Below are 22,159 nucleotides of genomic sequence, written 5' to 3'. Positions count from 1 at the left end.
TTGTGGTTAAGAGAGAAATTAGTAAGGCTTCGTTCATTTAGCAAAGGCAGATACCCATATGAAATGTTCCTTGACTAAGCAGCTATTTCCTTAGAATCTTGGTTTTAAAGAAGGATCCTAAACTTAAGATAGGGGTACATGGTTTTGAGTCCCAGTAGGTTCTAGCCCTGCTTCTTCCTGGATACAACTGCACGATCATTTCATTTCTCTGTTTCAGTTCTGTCTTCAGCTGAATGGGAGAATAAAAATACATATCCCACCTCACACAGTGGCTGTGAGGAATAACTGTGCAACTTGCCTGAAATACAGTAGAGCAGGCTCCAACAAATGTGAGCAAGTCCTCTATAGTGTAAAGCACTATGAACAGTATTGTTAGTAACCTTTATTTTTTCCATGGAAATGAGGCTACTCTTTACCCAAAACTTACTAAAAGTCCCCAATATCCAGATTCAAAAGATAAGGCAAGAAATTACATTCCAAGGGGAATAAAAATTTATCTAAAAGAGTCCAACAGCCTGCAGTGTGGCGCCTCGAGAGAGGCTGGTTTTTCATAAGCTTTATTGTACACCGGGATTCTGGCCATGGACCCTGCTTTACCAGAAAATGTCTGTTTTCCTAATAAAGTCAAATAAGAACCCATAGCTGCCCAGTCATTCTATGAGCAAGACCACAGGTATAGAAAAGCAACACTCTGAATAAACTCAGGACAACGGCCGTACAAGCACAGAGATAAATGCTTGGGGAGCTTACCTACCCTCACGTTCTTCTTGATTTCTTCCTCATTCCTTCTTGACAAAGTCTAATGGTGCACAAAAAGTACATCTCAATGATAAACAAGTAAGACTCTATTGACAGTTCCGTTGGACTCAGTAACACTACTTAAGAAAGCAAGCGTACGTTAAGACTGAGAGTCAATTTAATGCATTACTTCTGGTGCATTTTTTTTCCTTTCCAAAAAGAAGAATAAACCAGAAAGAGAAAAATAACAAAACCAGGAGACTGAAACACATAATGCAAGCTACATACAAATCTACATATAATCCTCATGTGCTGATTTTCTTGACAAAAAAGATTTCATTCCAAGTTGCTGCTAGTTTTGATGCAAATGTAATTTGGACCATGGCCCACAAGCCTATGGCTTTAAGTAGGTAGAGTGCAGTCATCACAAGTTATTCTTTGTTAGGATTTCTATTGCAAGGTCAAGCATGCCTTGGTAGCAATAATGGTGGCACTCAGTGCAGGTACTCCAAACCAAGGGAAAGGTAGTGTGGAAAAGTACAAAATATTGACTCTACCTAACCTAGCAACTCCTACTGAACAACACATATGCTGCATATTTATGAGTCGTAGCCCGTGCTTGTGGAATATTCACTACAGAATTAAAACAGACACTGCATATTATATTTAGTATACAGCATGCCTTTTCTGCTCAGTGCAAGAGAAATCTACTACCCAGCAGATAATGAGACTGATGGCCTGACAGCAGCAATGTGGCAGGGTGTTGTTCTTTTCTATCCCCCAAATAAAAAATAAAATAATAACATGGTTGACAATCCCAATTAAATTCCAAGTCCGATTCAAAACTCATCTTCAGAGCTGTCAGCTAAGAGCATTACTCGATCTTGCATGCTGTTGAATTCTCTCTGCTGGAGAAAGAAAACAGAAAAGCATTAAAACTCCTGCTGCTGGAGAGCGAAGCTGAGGAACGGGCCCCCTTTAAAAGACACTAATGAACAAACGAAGCCAGGGCGGCAGCTAGCGCAGCTAATCCCAAACCACTGGGCACATCCAGACTGTTCATGCATCATTAAGCCTCATGTGTTTTAATAAGCAAATTAGAAAAGCAAAGAATGTTCCGGAACTGACAAAGTTTTCCTGTTGTTGGTTCCATACCTTTCTTTTGTGCCTCTTGAAGCCATTTCTCCTTCTGCGATTCATCACCTTAAGGCTGTAGAGTGCTCCCAAGATGAACAAGGCTCCTGCTATTCCCACCCCGACAGGCACCAGCATCCCAGACATATAGCCAGCCTGCAGAGAACAGGAAACCCACATTAGGACTCTCAACAGACCACTGCCCTGGCTTCCTCATTGCTGCTGGACGGCAGCAGGTGTTTAGGCACTGTAAATTTTCCCATCCGCTTCATTATAAAACAAAATAGCACCTAGAATAAAGTTACTTTTGGGGGAGGGAAGGCAAAGAGAGAGAGGCATGATGACTATTTTGGGATATTTCCAATGCTTAGAAGCATTACCATAAATCAGCCAGACTTAGTGGCACCTCCAGACACTTCATTATGCACATTTGTCAACATCAGGTTTGGATGACAGAAATATAATTTGTATTAAAGATTGATGAAGTAAGCTTTGCAGGATGCCAGGACTATTAAAGTGTAATCAATTGGAAGTGTTGGCCTGAGCCAAGCTCTAGGGTGAGGCGGGAGTGGAGGGTGAAGAGCCCTCTGGATTACTGTGTTTCTTGGAGGGCACGAAGGCAGTCTTGACATTGGTGGTCTGCTCTCTCTCAACCTTAGCGGCATCACAGTAAGAAAGGAAAGAGGGATGTGCTTGTAAGCAAGTGAAAGGTAAGGGCTTCTGGAAACAACAGGGACAAGAAGGGCCTGCAAAGGAACGAGGAAGGAGGTTAGATGTTGGAAAGGCAGAAAAGACTAGGATGAAGAGAAACCATGTATGTAGAGTGGATGAATTAATTTATATGAAAGAGATAATCTACCCGGTGGATAAGACCAAAGTTGGGGGTTGGGAGGGAATTCTGAGTGCCCCCAGCCCCAAAGAAAAAAAGTGGCAGAGAAGGGCATAAAGATCACTGTCAATAATATTTGTACCTCCGAAAGTGCACAGAGGTATCAAACCGATGTGTGTCTCCAATGCCCCCAAGGTGTCACCATGGGTACCTCGGTCCTACGAAAGCAACATGATCTCCATGCACCCCTAGCCTTGGGTAAGTAGCTCTGAACATATCCAAGTTTAAGGTAAGGCCATCAGAGGAAGGGGGTTCACTGCATCTTGGCCAATAAGACACCTAAGGGCAAGAGGTGTATGTCCTAACTAGTTCTCTTTCATGGGGGAACATAGCACTGGTTGGCTGTCTAAGAAGGCCCTTTCTTGAAGCCTACCCAGACAAAATACATAAACAATTAAAATTTTTAAGCTGTAATAAATATTTTAGATAGACATTATTTTAAGGGGGAACTATGAGTCTATTTATTTATTTGACTATTTCTCAAATTTCTAATGTAGCACAATTTCTAGTCTTTCAGAATAAGCCAAGAACAGAGAAGAAGAGGGAATAAAAGTTTTCTAAAAAGTGCTGAAATATGCAGTCTGTGTCGCTTTCCCAACATTTTTAGAAGTAAATGAAAGGAATAGACAAGACCTTACAGAAGTGCACCTTTTCTGTATGCATAGATAGCTCGCTCACAGGTTCTGCCAACCCAAGTCTTGAGTTAGGGCAGAATATAGAAATTTTTCCATTAATTAGAGAACAACAGCATTGTTCACCAGCATACTAAGTGTTTTTTCCTAGAGAAACAAAGCCCAGTCATTATTCAACAAATCACTATGCCTTGCATTGACTCAATCTTTTTCTAAAGTTCTTCCTATTCTACTTAAGGCTTAAAAAATTTTTAATTCTTAAATATATTCTTAAAACATGTCAGTGTCATGAAAGACAAAAGATGGTTACAGAAAAATGTTTTCAATTAAGGAAAATAAAGAATCATGACAACTAAATGTTTTATATGACCCTAGACTAGATTCTTACTAAAGGAGAAGACTTTTTTATAAAGAACATTTGGGTTTATTGAAAAAACTGAAATGTGGATGCCAGATTAGATATAAGTACTTCATTAATGTTAAATGTATTCAAGCTGATAACTGTACTGTGTTTGCTAACAGAATGCTCCTATTTGTAAGAAATACACACTGAAGTATTTGAGATAAAAGCACCATGGTGTATGTATGTTTTCCTCAAGTGGTTTAGAAGAAAAGAATCAGAGATGGGAGACAGTACCACCAAATGATAAAGAAAATGAGGTAAAATGTTAAACACAAGCTCATCCATGTAAAAGTATAAGTGCTCTTTGTAATATTCTTGTTCTTGTATCTTTTCTGTAAATTTTAAACTATTTCCAAAATAAGTTTTAAGTTTTTAAGTTTTAAGTTATAAATTGTAAGCCAAAATAGTACTAGATATAGTTGGTTTGTGTTTGTTTTTCATCTTGTTATACATTAATGAGAAAGGTGTCCTTTCTTAGGATAATGTATTTGTTCAGAAACATCTGTTTTCAAGAAAACCAAATGGTACACTGCACTGCCTAAAGTCTGCTGAATTCAGACAGCACTCTCATGAGTTCTCTGCAACAATAGTTCTCAAAATGATGCATCAGAATCACCTTCAGGACTTGTTAAAACATAGACTGTTGGGCTCCATTCCCAGAGTTTCTGACTCAGTGGGACCTGAAATTTTGCATTTCCAACAAGCTCTCAGGTAATGCTGATGCTGCCGGTCCAGACCACCTATAAGAATCACCGCTATGAAGTATAGTCTGGGGCTTCCATTTTCTGGATAACTTCCTAAAAGCTAGGATGATCTTAATGATAACAACAGAGCTGGTCTTTACTGCATAACTAAAATTGGTATGCATCTCAGTTTTGAGAAGCAATTTAGATGTTGAAAAATATATCAATAGGTAGCCAAGTTAGGATTTGTCTAACAAGCACCACTAACTTGAACATTAACCAAGATGAAGGTTAATGATGGAAAGAGGATAGGAGCTATCCATTAATATCCATTTGTCCCTTCTTCTAGAGCAATAGAACTTCCCTTTTGAGCTGAGTACAGAATAACGATGACATCTTCCTGCCTTCATGCAGCTGGGTATGAGCATGTGATGAGTCTCACTAAAGAGATGATACATTATTGGCATGTGTTACTTCCAGGCCATGCTCTTTACGAGGGGAGGAGAGCCTTTACTCTGCCCTCCCCTTTCTTTAAAAATGACAGAGTACATTTATCCTCCCTTTTTAAAGGGAAAGTAGGTCTTAACTTTCCCTTTTCTTCCTTCTGGCTAGAATATGGACTTAGCGAAGTTGAAACTGTCATGCAGGACCATGAAGTGACCTTGAAAATGAAGATCCCAAATCATGGAGCATCAAACAGAAGGAGCCTGAGCCTTCCCAGTGTTCCTGCTTATTAACCCTTGACTGCCACCTCCAGACTCATAAATAAGATACAAACTTCTGTCTGGGTTAAGCCATTGCCATTAGGGGGCTGTCTGTCACAGCTGATCTTAATCCCAACTAAGGTAAAAAAAAACTAAACTAAACAATAACAACAAAAGGAATAATTCAGAACTTTTTAAAACATCATCCTTTCCAGATACCAGCTAACTAACAGGAAAACCAATATTGGGAATGATTAAATGAATCTAAACTGAGAAGTTTGGTCCTGGGTTAGCTGAAGAGCCAGTTAAATATGTAGTTTAGTTTTCATTTCTAAGGTATTCTGTGATTTTCATCAAAGATGCAATAGTTTTATTTGAAATAGTTTTTGAAGATCATGACTAACAAGACTTTTATAGGTGGTAATTAGCTAGATGAAGAGAGAGGAAGGGAGGGAGGAAGATATACAAATATATGTATGTGTACATACATGAATGTGTGTATCAAGTAAGTGTATAATATTTCACTCATGGGGGAGGAGGGATATGGGGAAGATGAGAGTGAGTTCCTTCAAGAAAGGGTCAAAATATGAAGACATAGGCATTAAATAAGTCAACCGCAGTGGGAATCTCAACTACTTTTCTTCCAGTTTTTTAAAATTAAGACACAGCTGAAAAAATACTATGCAAGAAAATGAATAGAGAGCTGAAAAACTTCAAAATAATCCAAAAAACTAAAGTACACACATAGAAAGGAAGTGTCCACAGGAATAGAAAATATAGCCTTTCTCTAAACCTGCACAGATTTTTTAATAGAGTGCCAAAGCTATACACACACACACGCACGCACGCACATGCACACACACACAGAGGTAAGAAATTTTTCAATATTCAACTTCAAAGCATGCCAAAACTTGTTTTTCAGTCTATTTTTTGTCCATTCTTGTAACTCAGAATATTCTCTATAGAAACAATGACATATGGATTCTTAAATTAAACTGCCAGAGTCTGTTTGCTTCTCGCTGAATCATATTTTTCCCTGAAACATACCAAGAGACATTACCAATATAAATATATCCACCTCTAGAATTTCGAGCTTTTCTTCCCCCCAGGTCTTGTTGAACTCATCTGATCAGACCTCCCCCTTAGGCAACTGGACCCCATATTACAGACATCAAAATAGCCTCTACTAACCTCAGGAGGCTTAAAATTTTTCAACATTCCTTCTAATATTTATAAACACAAATAGTCTCATTCTCCAAAACTATATTTGATCAATTTTATGGAGAAGCAGAAAAACAACAGTGAGGAGAATTAACATAATTTATGATGGTAATCACAATTAGATCTATTATTTTATTCTTTAACACTGAACTGTAGCAAAACATTACAACTGTTCATCATTCAGATAAGGAGAAAATTGACCCCAAATAACAAAAAATATGGACTACCATGAACAGAAGTATATTCTAAGACAGGTGAATCTGAAGTAACCCAATGTTTGGCAGTTGAAAAGATTTTCATTTAACTAAACCCCCAGTTAAATCTGAGCTGGGTTATAGTAATGGAATCTGACACAGGCAACAGCAAGGAAACCAAAATGCCATCAATATTTTCATGGGTAATTCCAATTTAAAATTACAAAGTAACCAAAAATGAAAACTTGGACAATGTTGAAAATCAAAAGAAAATGAAAAATATGAACCTGAAAGTTAATGTTGTCAATTACTAAGTAGATGGCAAAATTAAAGCAAGAGAGGAAAATATTTTTCTATCAGTTGGCCATTCCAGGCAGGTCAGCTCATTATCACTCAGTAAGTAGTGGCACTGTGAGAGACTCCATAAAGTTGGGTCTAAAGTAAGCACTCGCATGTTCAGATGTTTTTATCCCATCCCCCACTATGGTTTAAGGGAGGCTGTTTCATCTCAAACTTTCATACCTAAATCAAGTCCACCCATGGGTCAGATCAGGCTTAAAAGTGCCTTGCATTGGGACAAGAAATGCCCAGTAGAATGGGATTACAATCCTGAAATTCCCCAAAAGAAACTCCACTTTGACATGTCAAGGATATTATTGAGATGAGTATACGTCTTGTGTAACACTAACTCTGTGGAGCATCATTCATTCTTTTTTTTATTTGTCATCATTACGTGTCTGAATTTTAAAGATTCTTGAACTGGGGGCTCATATGCATCAGCTCGTTCAACTTCAGCACCTGTCTCATCCCCAGTAGCTTTTTCCAGAACTATTCAACCTTCACCATGAAGCTGCATGAGTTTTCCCAATTCAAACTTGAGCTGCTTCACCATTTTGACTTTTCTAACAAAGACATCATAGAGCAGATAAATAGATTGGCAGGCCTTTTCTATGTCTTTTCCAATGCTATCTGGAATCACCATTCATTCTTAAGGCAACATTTGGTACGCTTACTCATCAGATGCTGCCTTAAGAATGAATGGTGCTCCAAAGAGTGTTCTACAAGAAAGAGCTTAAAGGGAAGACCTTTCTTGCTGGGCCCTGATCTTTTCATAGATTAGCAAAACCAGAATAATGAATTAGAGCTCCATTATTCTGAAGATCTTGTATTTGCCAAGGCCATGCCATGTAAGGTAAATCTGAAGGAAGAAAGTACTTCTCTTACCTTGTCTTTTAGTTTTTCCATCCAGCTTCTCACTAGGGAAAATAAGAGAATAAAATGTAAACAGCCATCATTTTACTTATATTTCATTGTGTTAATCTGATAACTTATATTTCATGATATTAATTTGATACAAAAAATATTATTGTATGAAATACAGTTGAAGGGTCAACAGTATTCAGATAATAACAGAATAGTCTTATTTTAATTCTCATTTATTTAAAAAAATGAGACAGCACAAACACACCCCTCATATCATTGTTGAGGAATGGAGAATATTTGGATTTGCTGAATGTACTTTTTATTATTATTAAAAACTTTGGAGGGAGGCCTGGGGAAGGAGGACAGAAATCACCTTTCAAATATCAAGTTCACTTCTTATCTGACATTTTCTCCTGTGCTGACTCCTCCTCACTCTTGGGTTTTAAGTCCAATGAGAATTCTGCACCTGAATCAATGTCAGAGCAGAGTAAGGCAGGAAATGGCAATGGGCGGGCCAGAGCGGCTCAGCACTGGCTCCAAAGAGAAGCACTTGCTTTCACATTTGAAGAAACATTTGATCAAAGGCAAAAAGTACTACATATATTTATGAAGGAAGTACTTCTGAAATATATGTAGCTTGCAAAGTGTGTCATTCCATCATAATAAAAGCAATAATTAAGTAATATAAAAGGCACCTGCAAAGGACTACATCAGCTATGAAATATTTCATAGACCATTATTACAACCATCTGGAAATGCGTGTGCCAAGAATTGAAGGAAGCAACAATCAAAATGAAAGCATGCGTTAGAGTAACCATGTAAAGGGTGGTTTGAAGTTAGCGGTGGGGTTTTTGATCCTTACCTGACTTTTAAAGTTATAAAACAATGAAAATTCATTTTTAAAAGCATCAAAAATTAGAAAGTAAGTATATCCTCATTTTACCTTTATTATCAAACAAAAGAAAAAAAATTTTTTTTAAACTCTCAAGATTTTCTTAAATTTCCTTTTCCTTCCAGGAGCTTCAACAGATAGGAAGGCAGGACACAGACTGGCAGACCCAAAAATGGTTCCTAAAAGGCATAGGCCAGGTCTTGGCATGCTTTTCTTGGAAAGAACCAAAAATATTCTAGGCCTTGCAGGCCATACAGTCTCTGTGACAACTCGGCCACTACAGTGAGAAAGCAGCCACAGGCAGTACATGAGTAAATGGGTTTGGCCATGTTCCAACAAATTTTATTTATGGACACTGACATTGAATTTCAAGTAATTTTTGTACATCACAAATATTTTCCTTTGATTTTTTTCAACCATATTAAAACATAAAAAACGTTCTCTGCTAATAGGCCATATAAGAACAGGCAGCAGGCCAGATTTGGCCCATGGGCCACAGTTTGCAGACCCCTAGCATAGATTGCTTTACCCAAAATTGGTGTCACCATTTACAATTTGACTTTAGTAATCATATACCTGACAAGAGTGATGACAGCTAACACATGCATGAGGCCTTACTTCCTTACAAAGCGTGTTCAACTGTATTGCACCATTTGATTAGCAAACCAATGACAAACATGAGAGTCAGGTAAGATGATGCTCAGGAAAAAGATGAAGAAACTGAGATTCAGAGAAATTAAGAGACTTGCCCATGGTTAACCAGGAAATAAAGAATCACTAGAATTCCTACTATTACCTGATTCAGTGACCTACAGGAATAAGACTTCCCAACTTTGTGTGTGAGTGCGTGCGTGTGTGTGTGTGTGTGTGTGTGTGTGTGTGTGTGTGAGAGAGAGAGAGAGAGAGAGAGAGAGAGAGAGAGAGAGAGATACCACCACTCCCCTGCTCTCAGTTTGAAAATGTGGAGCTTCCTTTGGCTCTTCTATTTCATTGTGTCCACAGATTCAATCTCTCATGTCAAGACCTTGACAAGACCTCTCAAGTTTGTCCTTACTTCATCATTTCTTCTATCTCAACTGGTATGCAGACAAAGACGGTGACAATCAAACAGAATAAGATCAGAGTCATGGGACAGTCAAAAGAAGAACATTGCAGAAACCCCGAGAACGAAGCCAAAGATTAGTGATTCTAAGAACGGTTCCATGGAGAAGTGAAATCAACCACTGATTCGCTGACTTGGAGAAAATAGTAAGGCTCTTGGACACTCTGCTTCCTCGTATGTGAAATGAAGATGTTAACACCTGTCTTGCAAGATTGTTGTGAAGATTATAAATAATATGCGTGAAGTGTCTAGTACAGTACTTAGTGTACAGAAATTAAAAAACAAAAACAAGAAATCTGAGACAGGAGGGTAGAAAGAAGGGTAAGTGAAATTTTAGTATTGCATTAACATGTCTCAACTAAGCCCATGGCATAAAGTTAAATTCAAGTAAGAGAACGCTTCCAATTCATTCATTCAGTTCAACAAATATTTATTGTATGTTTTGTGTTGGCAAGACATTGTGCTCTACACTGTGTCAGTGGAAGGTATGGGGACCTAATATGAATGAGCAAAAACTTAGGCCCCCAGGTCTGTGGGAAGTAGATAACAAGCAACAATGTTAGACACGAATAGAGTGAGAGACAGCAGGAAAGCTATTCACTGGAGCCGAAGGCAGAACTCTGAAGCAAGATGTTTGGAATTAGGGAATAGGTTGGGTGTTGTTTCAGGAGCAAAACAAGGGAGCAAGAATGTGGATCCTAGAGGAGGTGAGCTGGGGCTGGCTGACTACTTGTGGATGGCAGGAGAAAGGTTTGTGTCTCTTTGTCTCCCCTTTTCTCCCAGGCTCTGTGGTATATCTGTATAGTCCTGTTGTTCTCTGTATGTTTGTCTTTCTCTCCTCCCATCCTCCCCATGTGTGTGTGTGTGTGTGTGTGTGTGTGTGTGTGTGTGTGTGAGTGTGGGTGTCTTTGGTCACAAATAAACTAGATCTCTAAGTTCCATCTTAGACCAAGGATTTTTTTTTTGGACTCAGTTGTCTGTGCCAGGACTGCTTTCCATTAGGCAACAATAGTTCTAAGTGGCAGAAAACCTACGGTGAAATTTAAAACTCAGAACGAGCAATAATGAAGATATTGTGTATGGGATCACAGTACATGGCGACACTATAAAAAAGACAAAATACAGAGGGAGGAACAAATACCTCGGGGGATAATAATGAGTTTTATTCTGAATACATGGAATTTAAAATACTTATGCAATATCCATGTGGACATGTTTGTTGGCAGTTAAAAATTTAGATATAAAGCCCTGGAAGGTAGCTCCGTTGGTTGGAGCACCATCCCATACACTAAAAGGTCACAGGTTCAACCCCAGTCAGGGCACATACCTAGGTTGTGGGTTCAATCCCCAGTCAAGGCACATACAGGAGGCAAGTGATCAATGTTTCTGTCTCTCCTTCAAAATCAATAAACACATCCTTAGGTGGGAATTTAAAAAAATTGGATATGGAGGAATTCAGGCTGAAAACCAGTGTTTGAGAGTTGCCGCATATTGATGGAAGCTTAAGTCAAAAAAAGTATATAAGATCACCTTGGAGTATAGAGCACATATTAGACTAGGTTCTCCAGAGAAACAGAACCAATGGGATATATGAGATTTATTATAAGGAATTAGCTCATGTGATTATGGAGACTGACAAGTCCCAAGAGCTGATGGTGTATTGGTAGTCCAAAAGCTGGAGTTTCAAGACTCAAGAAGAACTGATGTTTCAAGTTCAAAGGCAGGAAATAAAAACCCTTGAGTCAGGCAGGAGGAATTCCTCACTCATGGGAGTGTCTGCTTTTTGCTCTATTCAGACCTTCAGATGATTGGATGAGGGCCACTCACACTAGGGAGAGCAATCTGCTTTACGCAGTCTACTCATCCAAATGTCAATCTCATCCAGAAACACTCTTACACCCACTCAGAATAATGTTTGACCAATAATGGGGGCACAAGGCCCAATCAAGTTGACACATAAAATTAACCATCATAGAGTGAAGCTGGACAAGACCAAAGTCGTAATGCCAAAGAACTCCCACAGTTAAATGCCAGGCAGAAGAGACAGCAAAGAAACAATCAAAGGGGCTCAGAAACCTAAGCTATTCACGTAAAACAACCCAATAGTTCCAAGTGTTTATGAGGACATTTCCAATTTCCACTGGTCAAGTCCTTTTTCCGGATACAGCCAAATGCACTGATGCCCTGGCCCACTGCAGAGGTGCCACTTCCTTCCCACACAGGCCTGAGGGTGTCCTGCATGGAGGGCCAGAGCACCAAGGAAATATTGCCCTAGAAGCCATCCTCCATCAAGAGAGCTGCATGTTGGCAGTTATATTAGTTTCCTGTAGCTGCTATTGCAAATTTGATGGCTTAAAACAAGACAATTTTGTTATCTCATATTTCTAGAAGTCAGAAGCCCAAAATCAGGCTCACAGACTAGAGTCAAGGTGTCATCAGGGCTGGTTGCTTCTGGAGGCCTTGGGGAGAATCTGCTTCTCTAGCTTCCAGAGGCTGTCTGCATTCCTTGGCTCATGGCCTCTCCCTCCTTACTTAAAGCCAACAGCATAGCACTTCAAATCTTTTCTCTCTCTAAGCTCTGCTTCCTTTGTCATATTTTCTTCTCTGACTCTAACCCTCCTACTTCTCTCTTATAAGGACGCTGGTGATAATCTTCCCCATCTCTAGGTCCTTAACTCAATCTGAAAAGTTCTCCTTTTGTAAGGTAATATATTCACAGGCTCCGTGGATTAAGACATGGACATCTTTGTAGGGGAAGCATTATTCTGCTCACCACACCAGGAAAATTCCTCCAGTTTTCCCCCACCTTGAGGTGTGTTCCACGCAGCATCTAGGAGAATCCCCAGCAGCAGGGAGCCCCAGCAATAATCCACCCAGGAACATCCACTTCACTGGCTCTCCTCCCACCCCCATCTCACTTCCTCTTTCCCTCATCAGGCTTCCTGGGCTCAAATACCGCCCCCCCAAAAAAAAGAACTTCTTGCATGCCAATCTGGACTCAGGGTCTGCTTTTTTGTTTAAGCATACTTTATTGATTATGCTATTACAATTGCCCAATTTTTTTTTAGGGTCTGCTTTTAAGGAAAACCCAAGCTAAGACAAGTATGATTCTGCCACCACATAGGCAAGCCTACCTTTTACCATACCAATTTTATTTATTTTGTACATTAAAACAAACTCTTAAAACAAAAAGGAGCAAAGAAGACAGGTAAGCTAGTCAAGTTCAAGGCAGATGTCATCTCCATTTATCTAAGTTAATTCTAACTGAAGGACTTTACGCTACCTGAATTTATAAAATATACATTTTCCGTGCAGCATTGTGTAAGATGTATTTCATAGTTAGTTCCACTTAGCTCACATTCAATTTTGAAAAGGTTATAAATACAGTTTCTTTAAAAATCAAATTTTCAACATCACTTATATCTTTAATAATATAGGAAACTTGACTTTTATTTTAATCAGTGTAAAGAGAAATGAATTGTCCACTTAAATAAAAAATTAAATGCCAGAACAAAGCATATGTAAATTTCAATTACAGTATTTCTACAGTATTAATAAATGGAGACCAGTTATTATTCTTCCTTGTTATTTAACCATAAGTGCCTCTCCTAGCGCAAGAAACAAAGTTTTTACCCAACTTACATTTACATTTAAGAATAATAAAATTTATTAAGTTTTAAATATTGTTTGCATGTTTTTTAAAGAACCTTGAGTTTTTCCAGCTATGAATTATTCTTTAATGATGCTAAATTTACCTGCTTTCAAATCACATAGAAACCCTATCTATAATCATCTACTCTTCACATAATTACAGAACAGCAAGTTCCCAATGAATAGAATGACCTACTTCTCTGCATAAGGCTAAGTGAACAGTAACTGTGCATCTAAGAAGCAATTAATTCTGAAGACTCTGCACTGGTATTCACAGAGAAGAGTAAAAAAGCTCAGACACCCTAATCTCAACTTTCAAGTAATATTAAGTACGCCTTTAGTTAACTGCAAGCTAAGAATGATGCTGGATACCTACTGGCAGGACACAAAGAGCAGGTCTTGTGATCAACTGCACATCTTGCCAGTGCCATTTATTATTGCTAACCGTGCTGATAAACTACACATGGTACGATTACCACCTCTAGTGATGAGAAGGTTGTTATAAACTTCAACCATGTGGAAATACAAGGTGCAAAAATGAATAAATATATGTTTCTTTCTTCTCCCAAAGAGAGAACCATGAGACTCAACATTGCTCGCCAGAGGAGAAAACAACTTGTCTATGCTCCTTCTCTACACCTGATGGCGAGGAAAACAACAACAAAAAGTCACTGGACTTTGCCTAAGACATCCTCGAAAAGTCTGCTGAGCACAGGTTTCTGGACTTTGATTTTGCACTAAACATCATCAACAAGTCCACACATGAAATTCATCCTAACTCACCATCACAGGTCTCTCTTCGCATTTGCACTACCCAATTTTCAATCCATTGGTGAAAAAGGAAATAGTTTGGTATTCAAATCTTATTTTTACTAGAAAGTTTACTGTTTTCTGGGGTGCAGTATCAGTAGGCTTTCAGCGCAAAGTCGAGTTTGTCTGTGTGGCTTCCCAGATCCACTGAATCTGCAATTTGCCATCTCAAGATGTACGTGAGGCTTCAACAACCACAAAGTCCATCATCCCTTCCTGTAGTCCCCCATTATCAATTTTATGTAAAGTTATAGACAATTTCAGCCTTAAGACAAGGTCCCTGTGAACCCCTCTCATTTATATAAATTTTGGGGGTGCCACTGATAAAAGTCATGGCTTCATTGTAGGGTGAAGTAAAGAGAAGACGGCTATCGACCAATTAGCTCTGAAGTCCCATGTTCACTAATAACCTTTATCTAAACTTCTGAAATGACTCTACATAGCCACGTAAAACCTACTTCCCTGGTGCCATGGCTCAGCCAACTGACGAAATCAACTAGAAGAAGAGAGCTGAATGTATCCCAAAGTGATGTCCAAGGTAGTTTCAGGGTTTCCTTCCAAAATTCCATTTACCACTTCATAATCTGTCACTCCTCATAATAAGTAATGGGCAAACAGCTGCACTCCCAAGAGAAATTCAGGCAAATCTTTGGTCAAATATACCTGAGCACCACAGTTAACACTAAAAGGCAGAGCTTTTCTGCCATCTAAATGGATTACTTCCAAGGGAAGTTTCCCTGAGCTCTTGATCCTCATGGAAAAAAAACCCTACAGGTCTCCCCAGAGCACTTAGGACGGCAGCCGAACAATCGCAGTCTCCACCTTTTCCTCTTCTAAATTCCTTAAGCAAACCAGACACGCTCCCTGGGAGCAGCTGTTCAATTATATGGGGGAAACTTTCTATCGAGGTAGTGGAGCAAACCTCAATGTCCTTATTCTTTAATCATGTCAAGCCAACTTCTGTTTTGCCAGGTTCATGAGATGCTAATCCTCCTGTGTGTGATCCATAATTTTTCATGTGAATTTATTTTTCAGTGAAGGTCGATTTCCCGCCCAAGAAACTTGTGCACCCTGCATGGTAGAAGTGTCCCTGCAGACGATTGGTTCCGTGTTTGCTTGTGCCAAGTGCACCAGGGGTTCCTCCACCCTGAACACAGGTGTATGTTAATTTCTGAGTTGTGGGTTCTTTCTGACCAAGGCAGGCCTGGGGCTTCAATGTCTTTTTTCTATCCCACTCAGAGCCCCAGGAAGAGAGACATTCCCTTGCTGTTTCCCTGGCTTGTGGGGGGTATTTTTAGACCCCCTTTTCACAGGGTGGGGTGGCAGATTTTCCAGACTGCCTTCCTATTCAGGGGTTTTAGTTCCTGCTCCCAACCCTACATACATACCTGTCAACAACTGAATCTAAAAAAATAAACTGAGCAAATAAGAACAGAGATTGAAACATGGATACAGAGAGCACTTTGATGGTTGCCAGATGGGAGCAGGGTGTAGGGGAATGGGTAAAGAGGTGAGGGGATTAAGGAGTACAGGTAGGTAGTTACAGAGTAGCCATGGGGATGTACAGTACAGTATAGGAAATGGAGTAGCTGAAGAACTTATACACATGACCCATGGACATGAACAATGATGTGAGGATGCCTGAGGGAGTGGGGTGTGCTGGGTGGAGGGGGCAAAGGTGGAAAAATTGGGACAACTGTAATAGCATAATTGATAAAATATAATAAAAATTAAATTAAAAAATTGTGAAAAGCCACAGTGAGACACCCTGTCACATCTACTAGGAAGGCCATAATGAAAAAAAAAATGTAGAGAATAACAAGTATTCACAAGAATAGGGAGAAACTGGAACCTTCATATATTTCTGGTAGAAATGTACAATGTACAGCCAGTGTGCAAAACAATTTGGCAGTTCCTGAAAATATTAGGCATAGAATTACCATACAATCCCACAATTCCATTCTTAGGTATATATATCCAAAAGAGTTGAAAGTAGGTTCACAAACAAATATCTGTCCCCTAATGTTCATTATAGCACTATTCACAATTGCCAAAAGGTAGAAACAATCCAAATATCCAAAACTAATGGATGGATAGAAAAATGTGGCGCATGTATACAATTACATACAATGGAATATTACTAAGCCATAAAAGAAATGAAATACTGATACTTGCTACAACATAAGTAAACCTTGAAAACGTTATGCTAAGTGATAGAAGATGGGGTACTATGTGAACCCTCCTGGAAGCTGGATGTGCCATAGAGAAGGACGAGGGTTGGATTCATATTCCATCCACACAAATTCAAGTCACTGTGCCTCAGACTCCACATTACACCCACCTACTGCACTTCTGACACCCAAGTCAGCCTGCCTGATGACTAGAAAATAAGAGTCCCCTCTTATTAAAAAAATACAAAATATAAAATTTCCCACTTAGATTATTTCTCTGGAGTAATCATGAAATATATAAAGTCTACTGCTAGGCAAGAAAGAGGAACCAGAAGCAAAGTCTTACTTAAGTGTCTAATTTGATATGTTTTCATTCAATTTGAAGAGGAATCCAACCTTTTTTGAGTACGTAATAGGTACCAAGCACTGTGTCAGAAAATACCTATAAAGCTTGGTATGTATATGAATTAAAATGAAGACAGCAGTTATTTTTTAAAAAGAGGAAGAAAAATTGAATTGTATTTTTTTCAGAAGGTATAATTAAGTCCCAAAGCTCTGAGCACAATTAGACACTAGAAATAAAATCTGATTATCCCAAAGACTTATTTTCATGCAAACACTTTTGTGAGTTGCCTAACTGCACATGGCCTTGAATTAGCCATCAACCAAAATGGATTTGTTTTTATCTAGTAACAAAAAAAGCCTTGAACCCATTTACGAGTTACTTATGAAGAAGCAGGCAGTAAGCCTTCATTTAACTGCAAAATAATGATCTACATTATTAATAATAAGTTTATTTTCTTCTTAATGTAGAAGTCTAAAGACCATCAATGCTAAGTAACAAACGTATGCTAACAGAACCTAACCAGACAACATCCACTTTCTCCATGTTCCAACATTACAGAGAAATATAGTTCCAAGATTCATGTGAGAGGTTTTATGTTCACACGAAAACATCTGCAATAGACTTCAGAGAAAACTACAGTTGCTGTGGTGAACACCTTAACTCTAAGAAAGATGATTCCAAAACTTTAATGCAATTTATCATAGACTGACATTTTGAAAGTCAAGGCCCAGTCATTCACACAGAGCCAGAAAGAAATCAAACAAGAAAAACTTAGATATTCTTCCCTGACATTGTTTTCATAGGAAGCTGCTGTCATTTTTCATCTTAGTACAAGAGCGTCCCTCGTTTCTTTCCAAGCAATATTTTTGAAAGGCAATCCCTCCTTAAAACCCCTTTAAAGCTTTCTATTGCCTTAAGAAAAAAGTCTAAACTTTACATGGCTCACAGACTTGCATGATTTCAGTTCTTACCACAAGCTACGTGCACCTCTCCTCCAAACCGTCGCACTTACTCTAACTTCAGTCTCCACCTCCTATTCTCCCAAGTTACTCCGAGTCTCACTCTACAGGGAGGTCTGTTCTGACCCCCTACACCACCTCCCTCTCCTGGGGCCCTGAGAGAACTTCTGCTGTTCTCATGTTGTTAACATCACCTGCCACATGGTGATATAATAATCATGATTGTTCCTATGTAATGAGCGCCTTTCCTGTTAGCCAATAAAATTCTCTGAGGTAGAGACTGTGTTGTCTTGCTAAGTGATGTAGCTCCAGCAACACACAGAGCCTGGCACATGGAGGACACTCTCTTTTGAATTAATGGACCATCTTCCACAGTAATATACCCTTGTGAAGACAGGTGCCAGGCTTACACGTTTGGAGCCAGGTAAAGGGTAAGGGAGCTGGTATGTTTAACGTGGACCTACTGAATACTATCTGCAGGAGGGCTTCTTAACCATTTTCGTGCAGTGGGCCCCTCTGTCAGATAAAGACTATGGACCCCTTATTGGAATAATGTTTATAAAAATGTTAAATGTTTATAAAAATGAATAAGAAACATAAAATGCTAAAGAAACCATTATATTTAAATTCCATTATCAAGTTATTTTTAAATTTGTGATATAATAATGTATAGCCTTTTTACTCTCTCATTAAATAAGGTCTGGTCGCAGGCCTAATAACTACCATAATTTCAAAGTAATGATGTGCATCAGTGACATACTGAGGTATCTGTGACAACTATAATGTGATACAAAACTACCTGTGATATTTGTTGTGAGGAAGACGCACTGCTATTACTGCTATGGATGTTGGCTACACTTATTAGACACTAAAATTCAGTTAGAAGTTAGTGAAAATAAAGATGTAATTTTTACCATCTAAGTCCAAAGACCCCCAGGGAGATCCCTGTAAAAGCCATGGGATCACACTGCTTAGCTCAGGAGAGCACAGGTTACCCTCCAACGATTCCCGGACCCCCCGCCACACTTGGGCACTATCCATGTCTTCCCTGGCTGCTCTCAGGCATGGGCTGGGCATGGAGAGGTGCCGGTGCCACCCATTCCTGTGGGCCAGGGGTCCCTGGGTGAGCAACTTTGGCTCAGGAACTCACATTCAGCCTGGCGGGTCTCAGGACTGAGCTGTCCTCTGAGGCTTTTCCTACCCAGTGTTTCGTCCCCCGCCGCCCCCCACCGCCTTCTTTCACAGAGGTCAGACCTGCATTGCAGTCTGAAAATTCTCCCAACCTCTTCCTGCTCCCTTCCCTTCATTCCTCCCGGGTGTTTCTCCCAACAGATCTCGAGCACACATAATCCCATCTTAGCTCAGCTTCTCAGAGACTCTGCATGCAACCCCTTTTAATTAAGGAAAAAAGAAGTCTATTTAACTGAATGTACTCAGACCTGATTATTCTGGAGATATTTGGAGACTCTGTATTTATACTTTACCAATATCTACTACCTGGTCTCAGAAGAGAGTTTTACAGAAAAAAAAAAAAATTTTATTTTAAAAAAAAAACGTTTCCCATGAACCCTTTGTCATCTAAAGGACAGGCCATCGAGGGTTAAGTCCAAGGACTGCCCTCCCAAAACACATGACAATGGCTCCTTAAGGAGCCTTGAGCAGAGAGAAGAGGGCCGAGAACTGCAGCCAGCACAAAGACTTGGTTTAAACGCCTTGATTTGAAGAAACACAACGTCAACTCCTCAGAATATCCTGCGGCTCAGTACTGCGGGATATGAAGTGACTACATCAGGACTCCTCACACACAATATTTAATAATGAAGTCAATATACTGGATGGCTAGGTGGAACGTAGCATGGCGAGAAGATGCTGAGAAAACAGGGTTAGGACAAGTACATTGTAAGAGGGAAGAGGAAAAAGGCTGTTGAGAGCACAGCATTTCCCCTTCTCGCTCTCAACTCCTTCCACACAGGACTTCAGGTATAATAACAACAGAAAAAGCATTATTGGAACCAAAATAGGGAACAAGAACACACCAAAACAGAGGGGGCAACAAGCACAGAAAAATCGAGATGAGCAAAATAAACACAATAGGAAGTTTCTAAGAGCTGATGGGGAGAAATGTGTTTTTAACACCCGAAGTTGAAACTTGAAATATGTTTTTCCACTGAGACCTCTTCTGGTGCTTTGGTTAGATTTTATAGGATCCTTAAAAGAAATTCTACTTCCGGTACAATGTAAGCTAAATTGTTGCTATGGGCTGCCCCAGAGGCTGCACCTTAACATATAACATGGCCTCTAAGGGGTAATGACCTCTGTGTTTCAAACCAATTTTGGGGAAAAAATTCACTCAGAAATATAAAACATCCAGTGTTTCCCTATGTAGGAAGAAACATGTTGTTATGAATTGAATTGTGTCTCTCAAAAAGATATGTGGATATCCTAACCCCTAGTAATTCAGATTGTTGACTTAATTAGGAATAGGATGCTTGCAGATGTAATTAGTTAAATCAAAAGGAAGTCATACTGGAGAAGAATGGGCCCTAATCTGATATGATTAATGTCCTTAGAAGAAGAGGAGAGAGCCACACTGAGAAGAGAATGCCACAGGAAACACAGAGACACACAGGGAGAAGGTGGCCGGGGGATGAGGGAGGCAGAGACTAGAGTGACGCGCCTACCAAGCAAAGACCACCAAGGATTCCCCATAACACCAGAAGCTAGGAAGGAACTATTGATCAAGCCTCAGGGAGGAACCAGCCTTGTCAAAACCCTATTTTGACTTCTAGGCCCCAAAACTGTGACAGTGCACATTTCTCTTGTTTTAAGCTACTCAGTTTATAGTACTTTATTCAATGACAGCCCACGGAAGCTAATACCACAAGCATAGGGCTCTCAAACTTCACTGTCCAGGCTTCCTGTCCTTGTTACCACCAAGTTACTGATTTATAAACCTCACAGTAATGTACCTGGTTTCCAGAGGCTTGATTCCATGCTGGAGATGGATCAACACTTTTGGAAACTGGATCCTGGTAGCAAAAATCAGCTTGCTGATGCTCTCTAAGGATCTGAGTCACTTCCGTGTTCCTCAGGAACAATTTGCATGCTGGGACAATCTAGTTCAATTCTGGCCTCGATATATTACACTTAAATTGTACTTTTAGTCCAAGAACTCTTATGAAAATTGCCTCATTATTTCTCATGATTCCTGTACAATAAAAAAGGGACAAGTACTATTATCTTAATTTTGAAGATGAAGACACTGAATTCTAAAATCCCAAAACCACTGAGAAGTCATCTGCTCCAAAGAGGCCCAAACCTGTTGCTTAGCAGAATTACCTGAGCAACTCAGCAAAAATACAGATTCACAGACTCAGCTCACCTGCTCCAGGACACAGCCCAGGAATATGTATTTCTAACAAGTTCCCCAAGGAATTTTATTAAATCACCTGACTAGCACAATTTGTGAACTGGCATTTAGGAATCACAGAGTGGTCTAGTCTTTCTCAAGTTTTAGAAAGACTATGACATTTTGTCAACGATGGACCACATACACGACAATGGTCCTATAAGGTTACAATGGAGCTAAAAGATTCCTATTAACTAAGGAAGTCACAGCTGTCATTAATAGAGAAGAATGTTTGCGGTTTATTATCTGCTTACAAGCAAATCTATGGTAGAAAAAAAGAAACAGATCAGGCAAACCACCAGGGACATATGAGTGACACTTGAAATATGAGTGACAAGTCCTCAAGAAGACCCTCAGAGGCAGGTCCTTCAGGAGGTTTTCTAGAAGAAGAAATTGTTATCCTAGGAAAGGACAGATCCATGGGGGTTACTGCCCCTGAAGACCTTCCAGGGGGACAAGATGTGGAGGTAGAGCCCTGACTGGTGTGTCTCTGTGGGTTGAGCATCATCCTGCAAACCTAAAAGTTGCTGGTTCCATCCCCAATCAGGGCACATGCCTGAGTTGCAGGCTGGGTCCCCAGTTGGGGGCATACAAGAGGCAACCAATCAATGTTTCCCTCCTTCTCTTTCTCCCTCTCTTCTCCTCTCTCTAAAAAAATAAATAAGTAAAATCTTAAAAAAAAAAAAAAGATGTGGAGGGGGAAGACAGTGATATTGATGACTCTGGCCTTGTGTAAGCTTAGGTTAATGTGTGTGTTTGTGTCTTAGTATTTTAACAAAAAATTTTAAAGTAAAAACAATAAAAAGTTTTAAATAGAAAAAAACTTATAGAATAAGGATATAAAGAAAATATTTTTTATTGTATAGCTGTAGAGTGTATTTTTTAAGCTGTGTTACTATAAAAGAGTTTAAAATTTTTTTAATTAAAAAGATTACAAAATAAGAAAGTCACAGTAATCTAATTTTATTACTGAAGAAAATTTTTTTTATAAATTTAGTGTATCCTAAATGTACAGTGT

The 22,159-nt window shown here is 39.3% G+C and overlaps 1 protein-coding gene across 1 annotated transcript in view; it reads right to left on the bottom strand.

The window, feature by feature from the left end:
- Positions 1 to 417: 417 nt before the first annotated feature.
- The window catches only part of ARMH4 (armadillo like helical domain containing 4), a 98,590-nt gene continuing 76,848 nt past the window's right edge, over positions 418 to 22,159 (bottom strand). The window contains exons 6-8 of the mRNA XM_054567507.1: positions 7,823 to 7,854; positions 1,894 to 2,028; positions 418 to 1,646 (exon numbers count right to left, since the gene is read on the bottom strand). Coding sequence (XP_054423482.1) covers positions 1,578 to 1,646; positions 1,894 to 2,028; positions 7,823 to 7,854 — 236 coding nt within the window. The 3' untranslated portion in view covers positions 418 to 1,577. The remainder of the gene's footprint in view (positions 1,647 to 1,893; positions 2,029 to 7,822; positions 7,855 to 22,159) is intronic.

Source organism: Pteronotus mesoamericanus, unplaced genomic scaffold (genome assembly GCF_021234165.1).
Source record: "Pteronotus mesoamericanus isolate MK-2021 breed Mesoamerican mustached bat unplaced genomic scaffold, CSHL_Meso_final contig_182, whole genome shotgun sequence".
In the NCBI taxonomy this organism is placed as follows: Eukaryota; Metazoa; Chordata; class Mammalia; order Chiroptera; family Mormoopidae; genus Pteronotus; species Pteronotus mesoamericanus.
The sequence above is the reverse complement of the archived record's forward strand: the minus strand, read 5'-3'. Positions and strand labels throughout refer to the sequence as shown.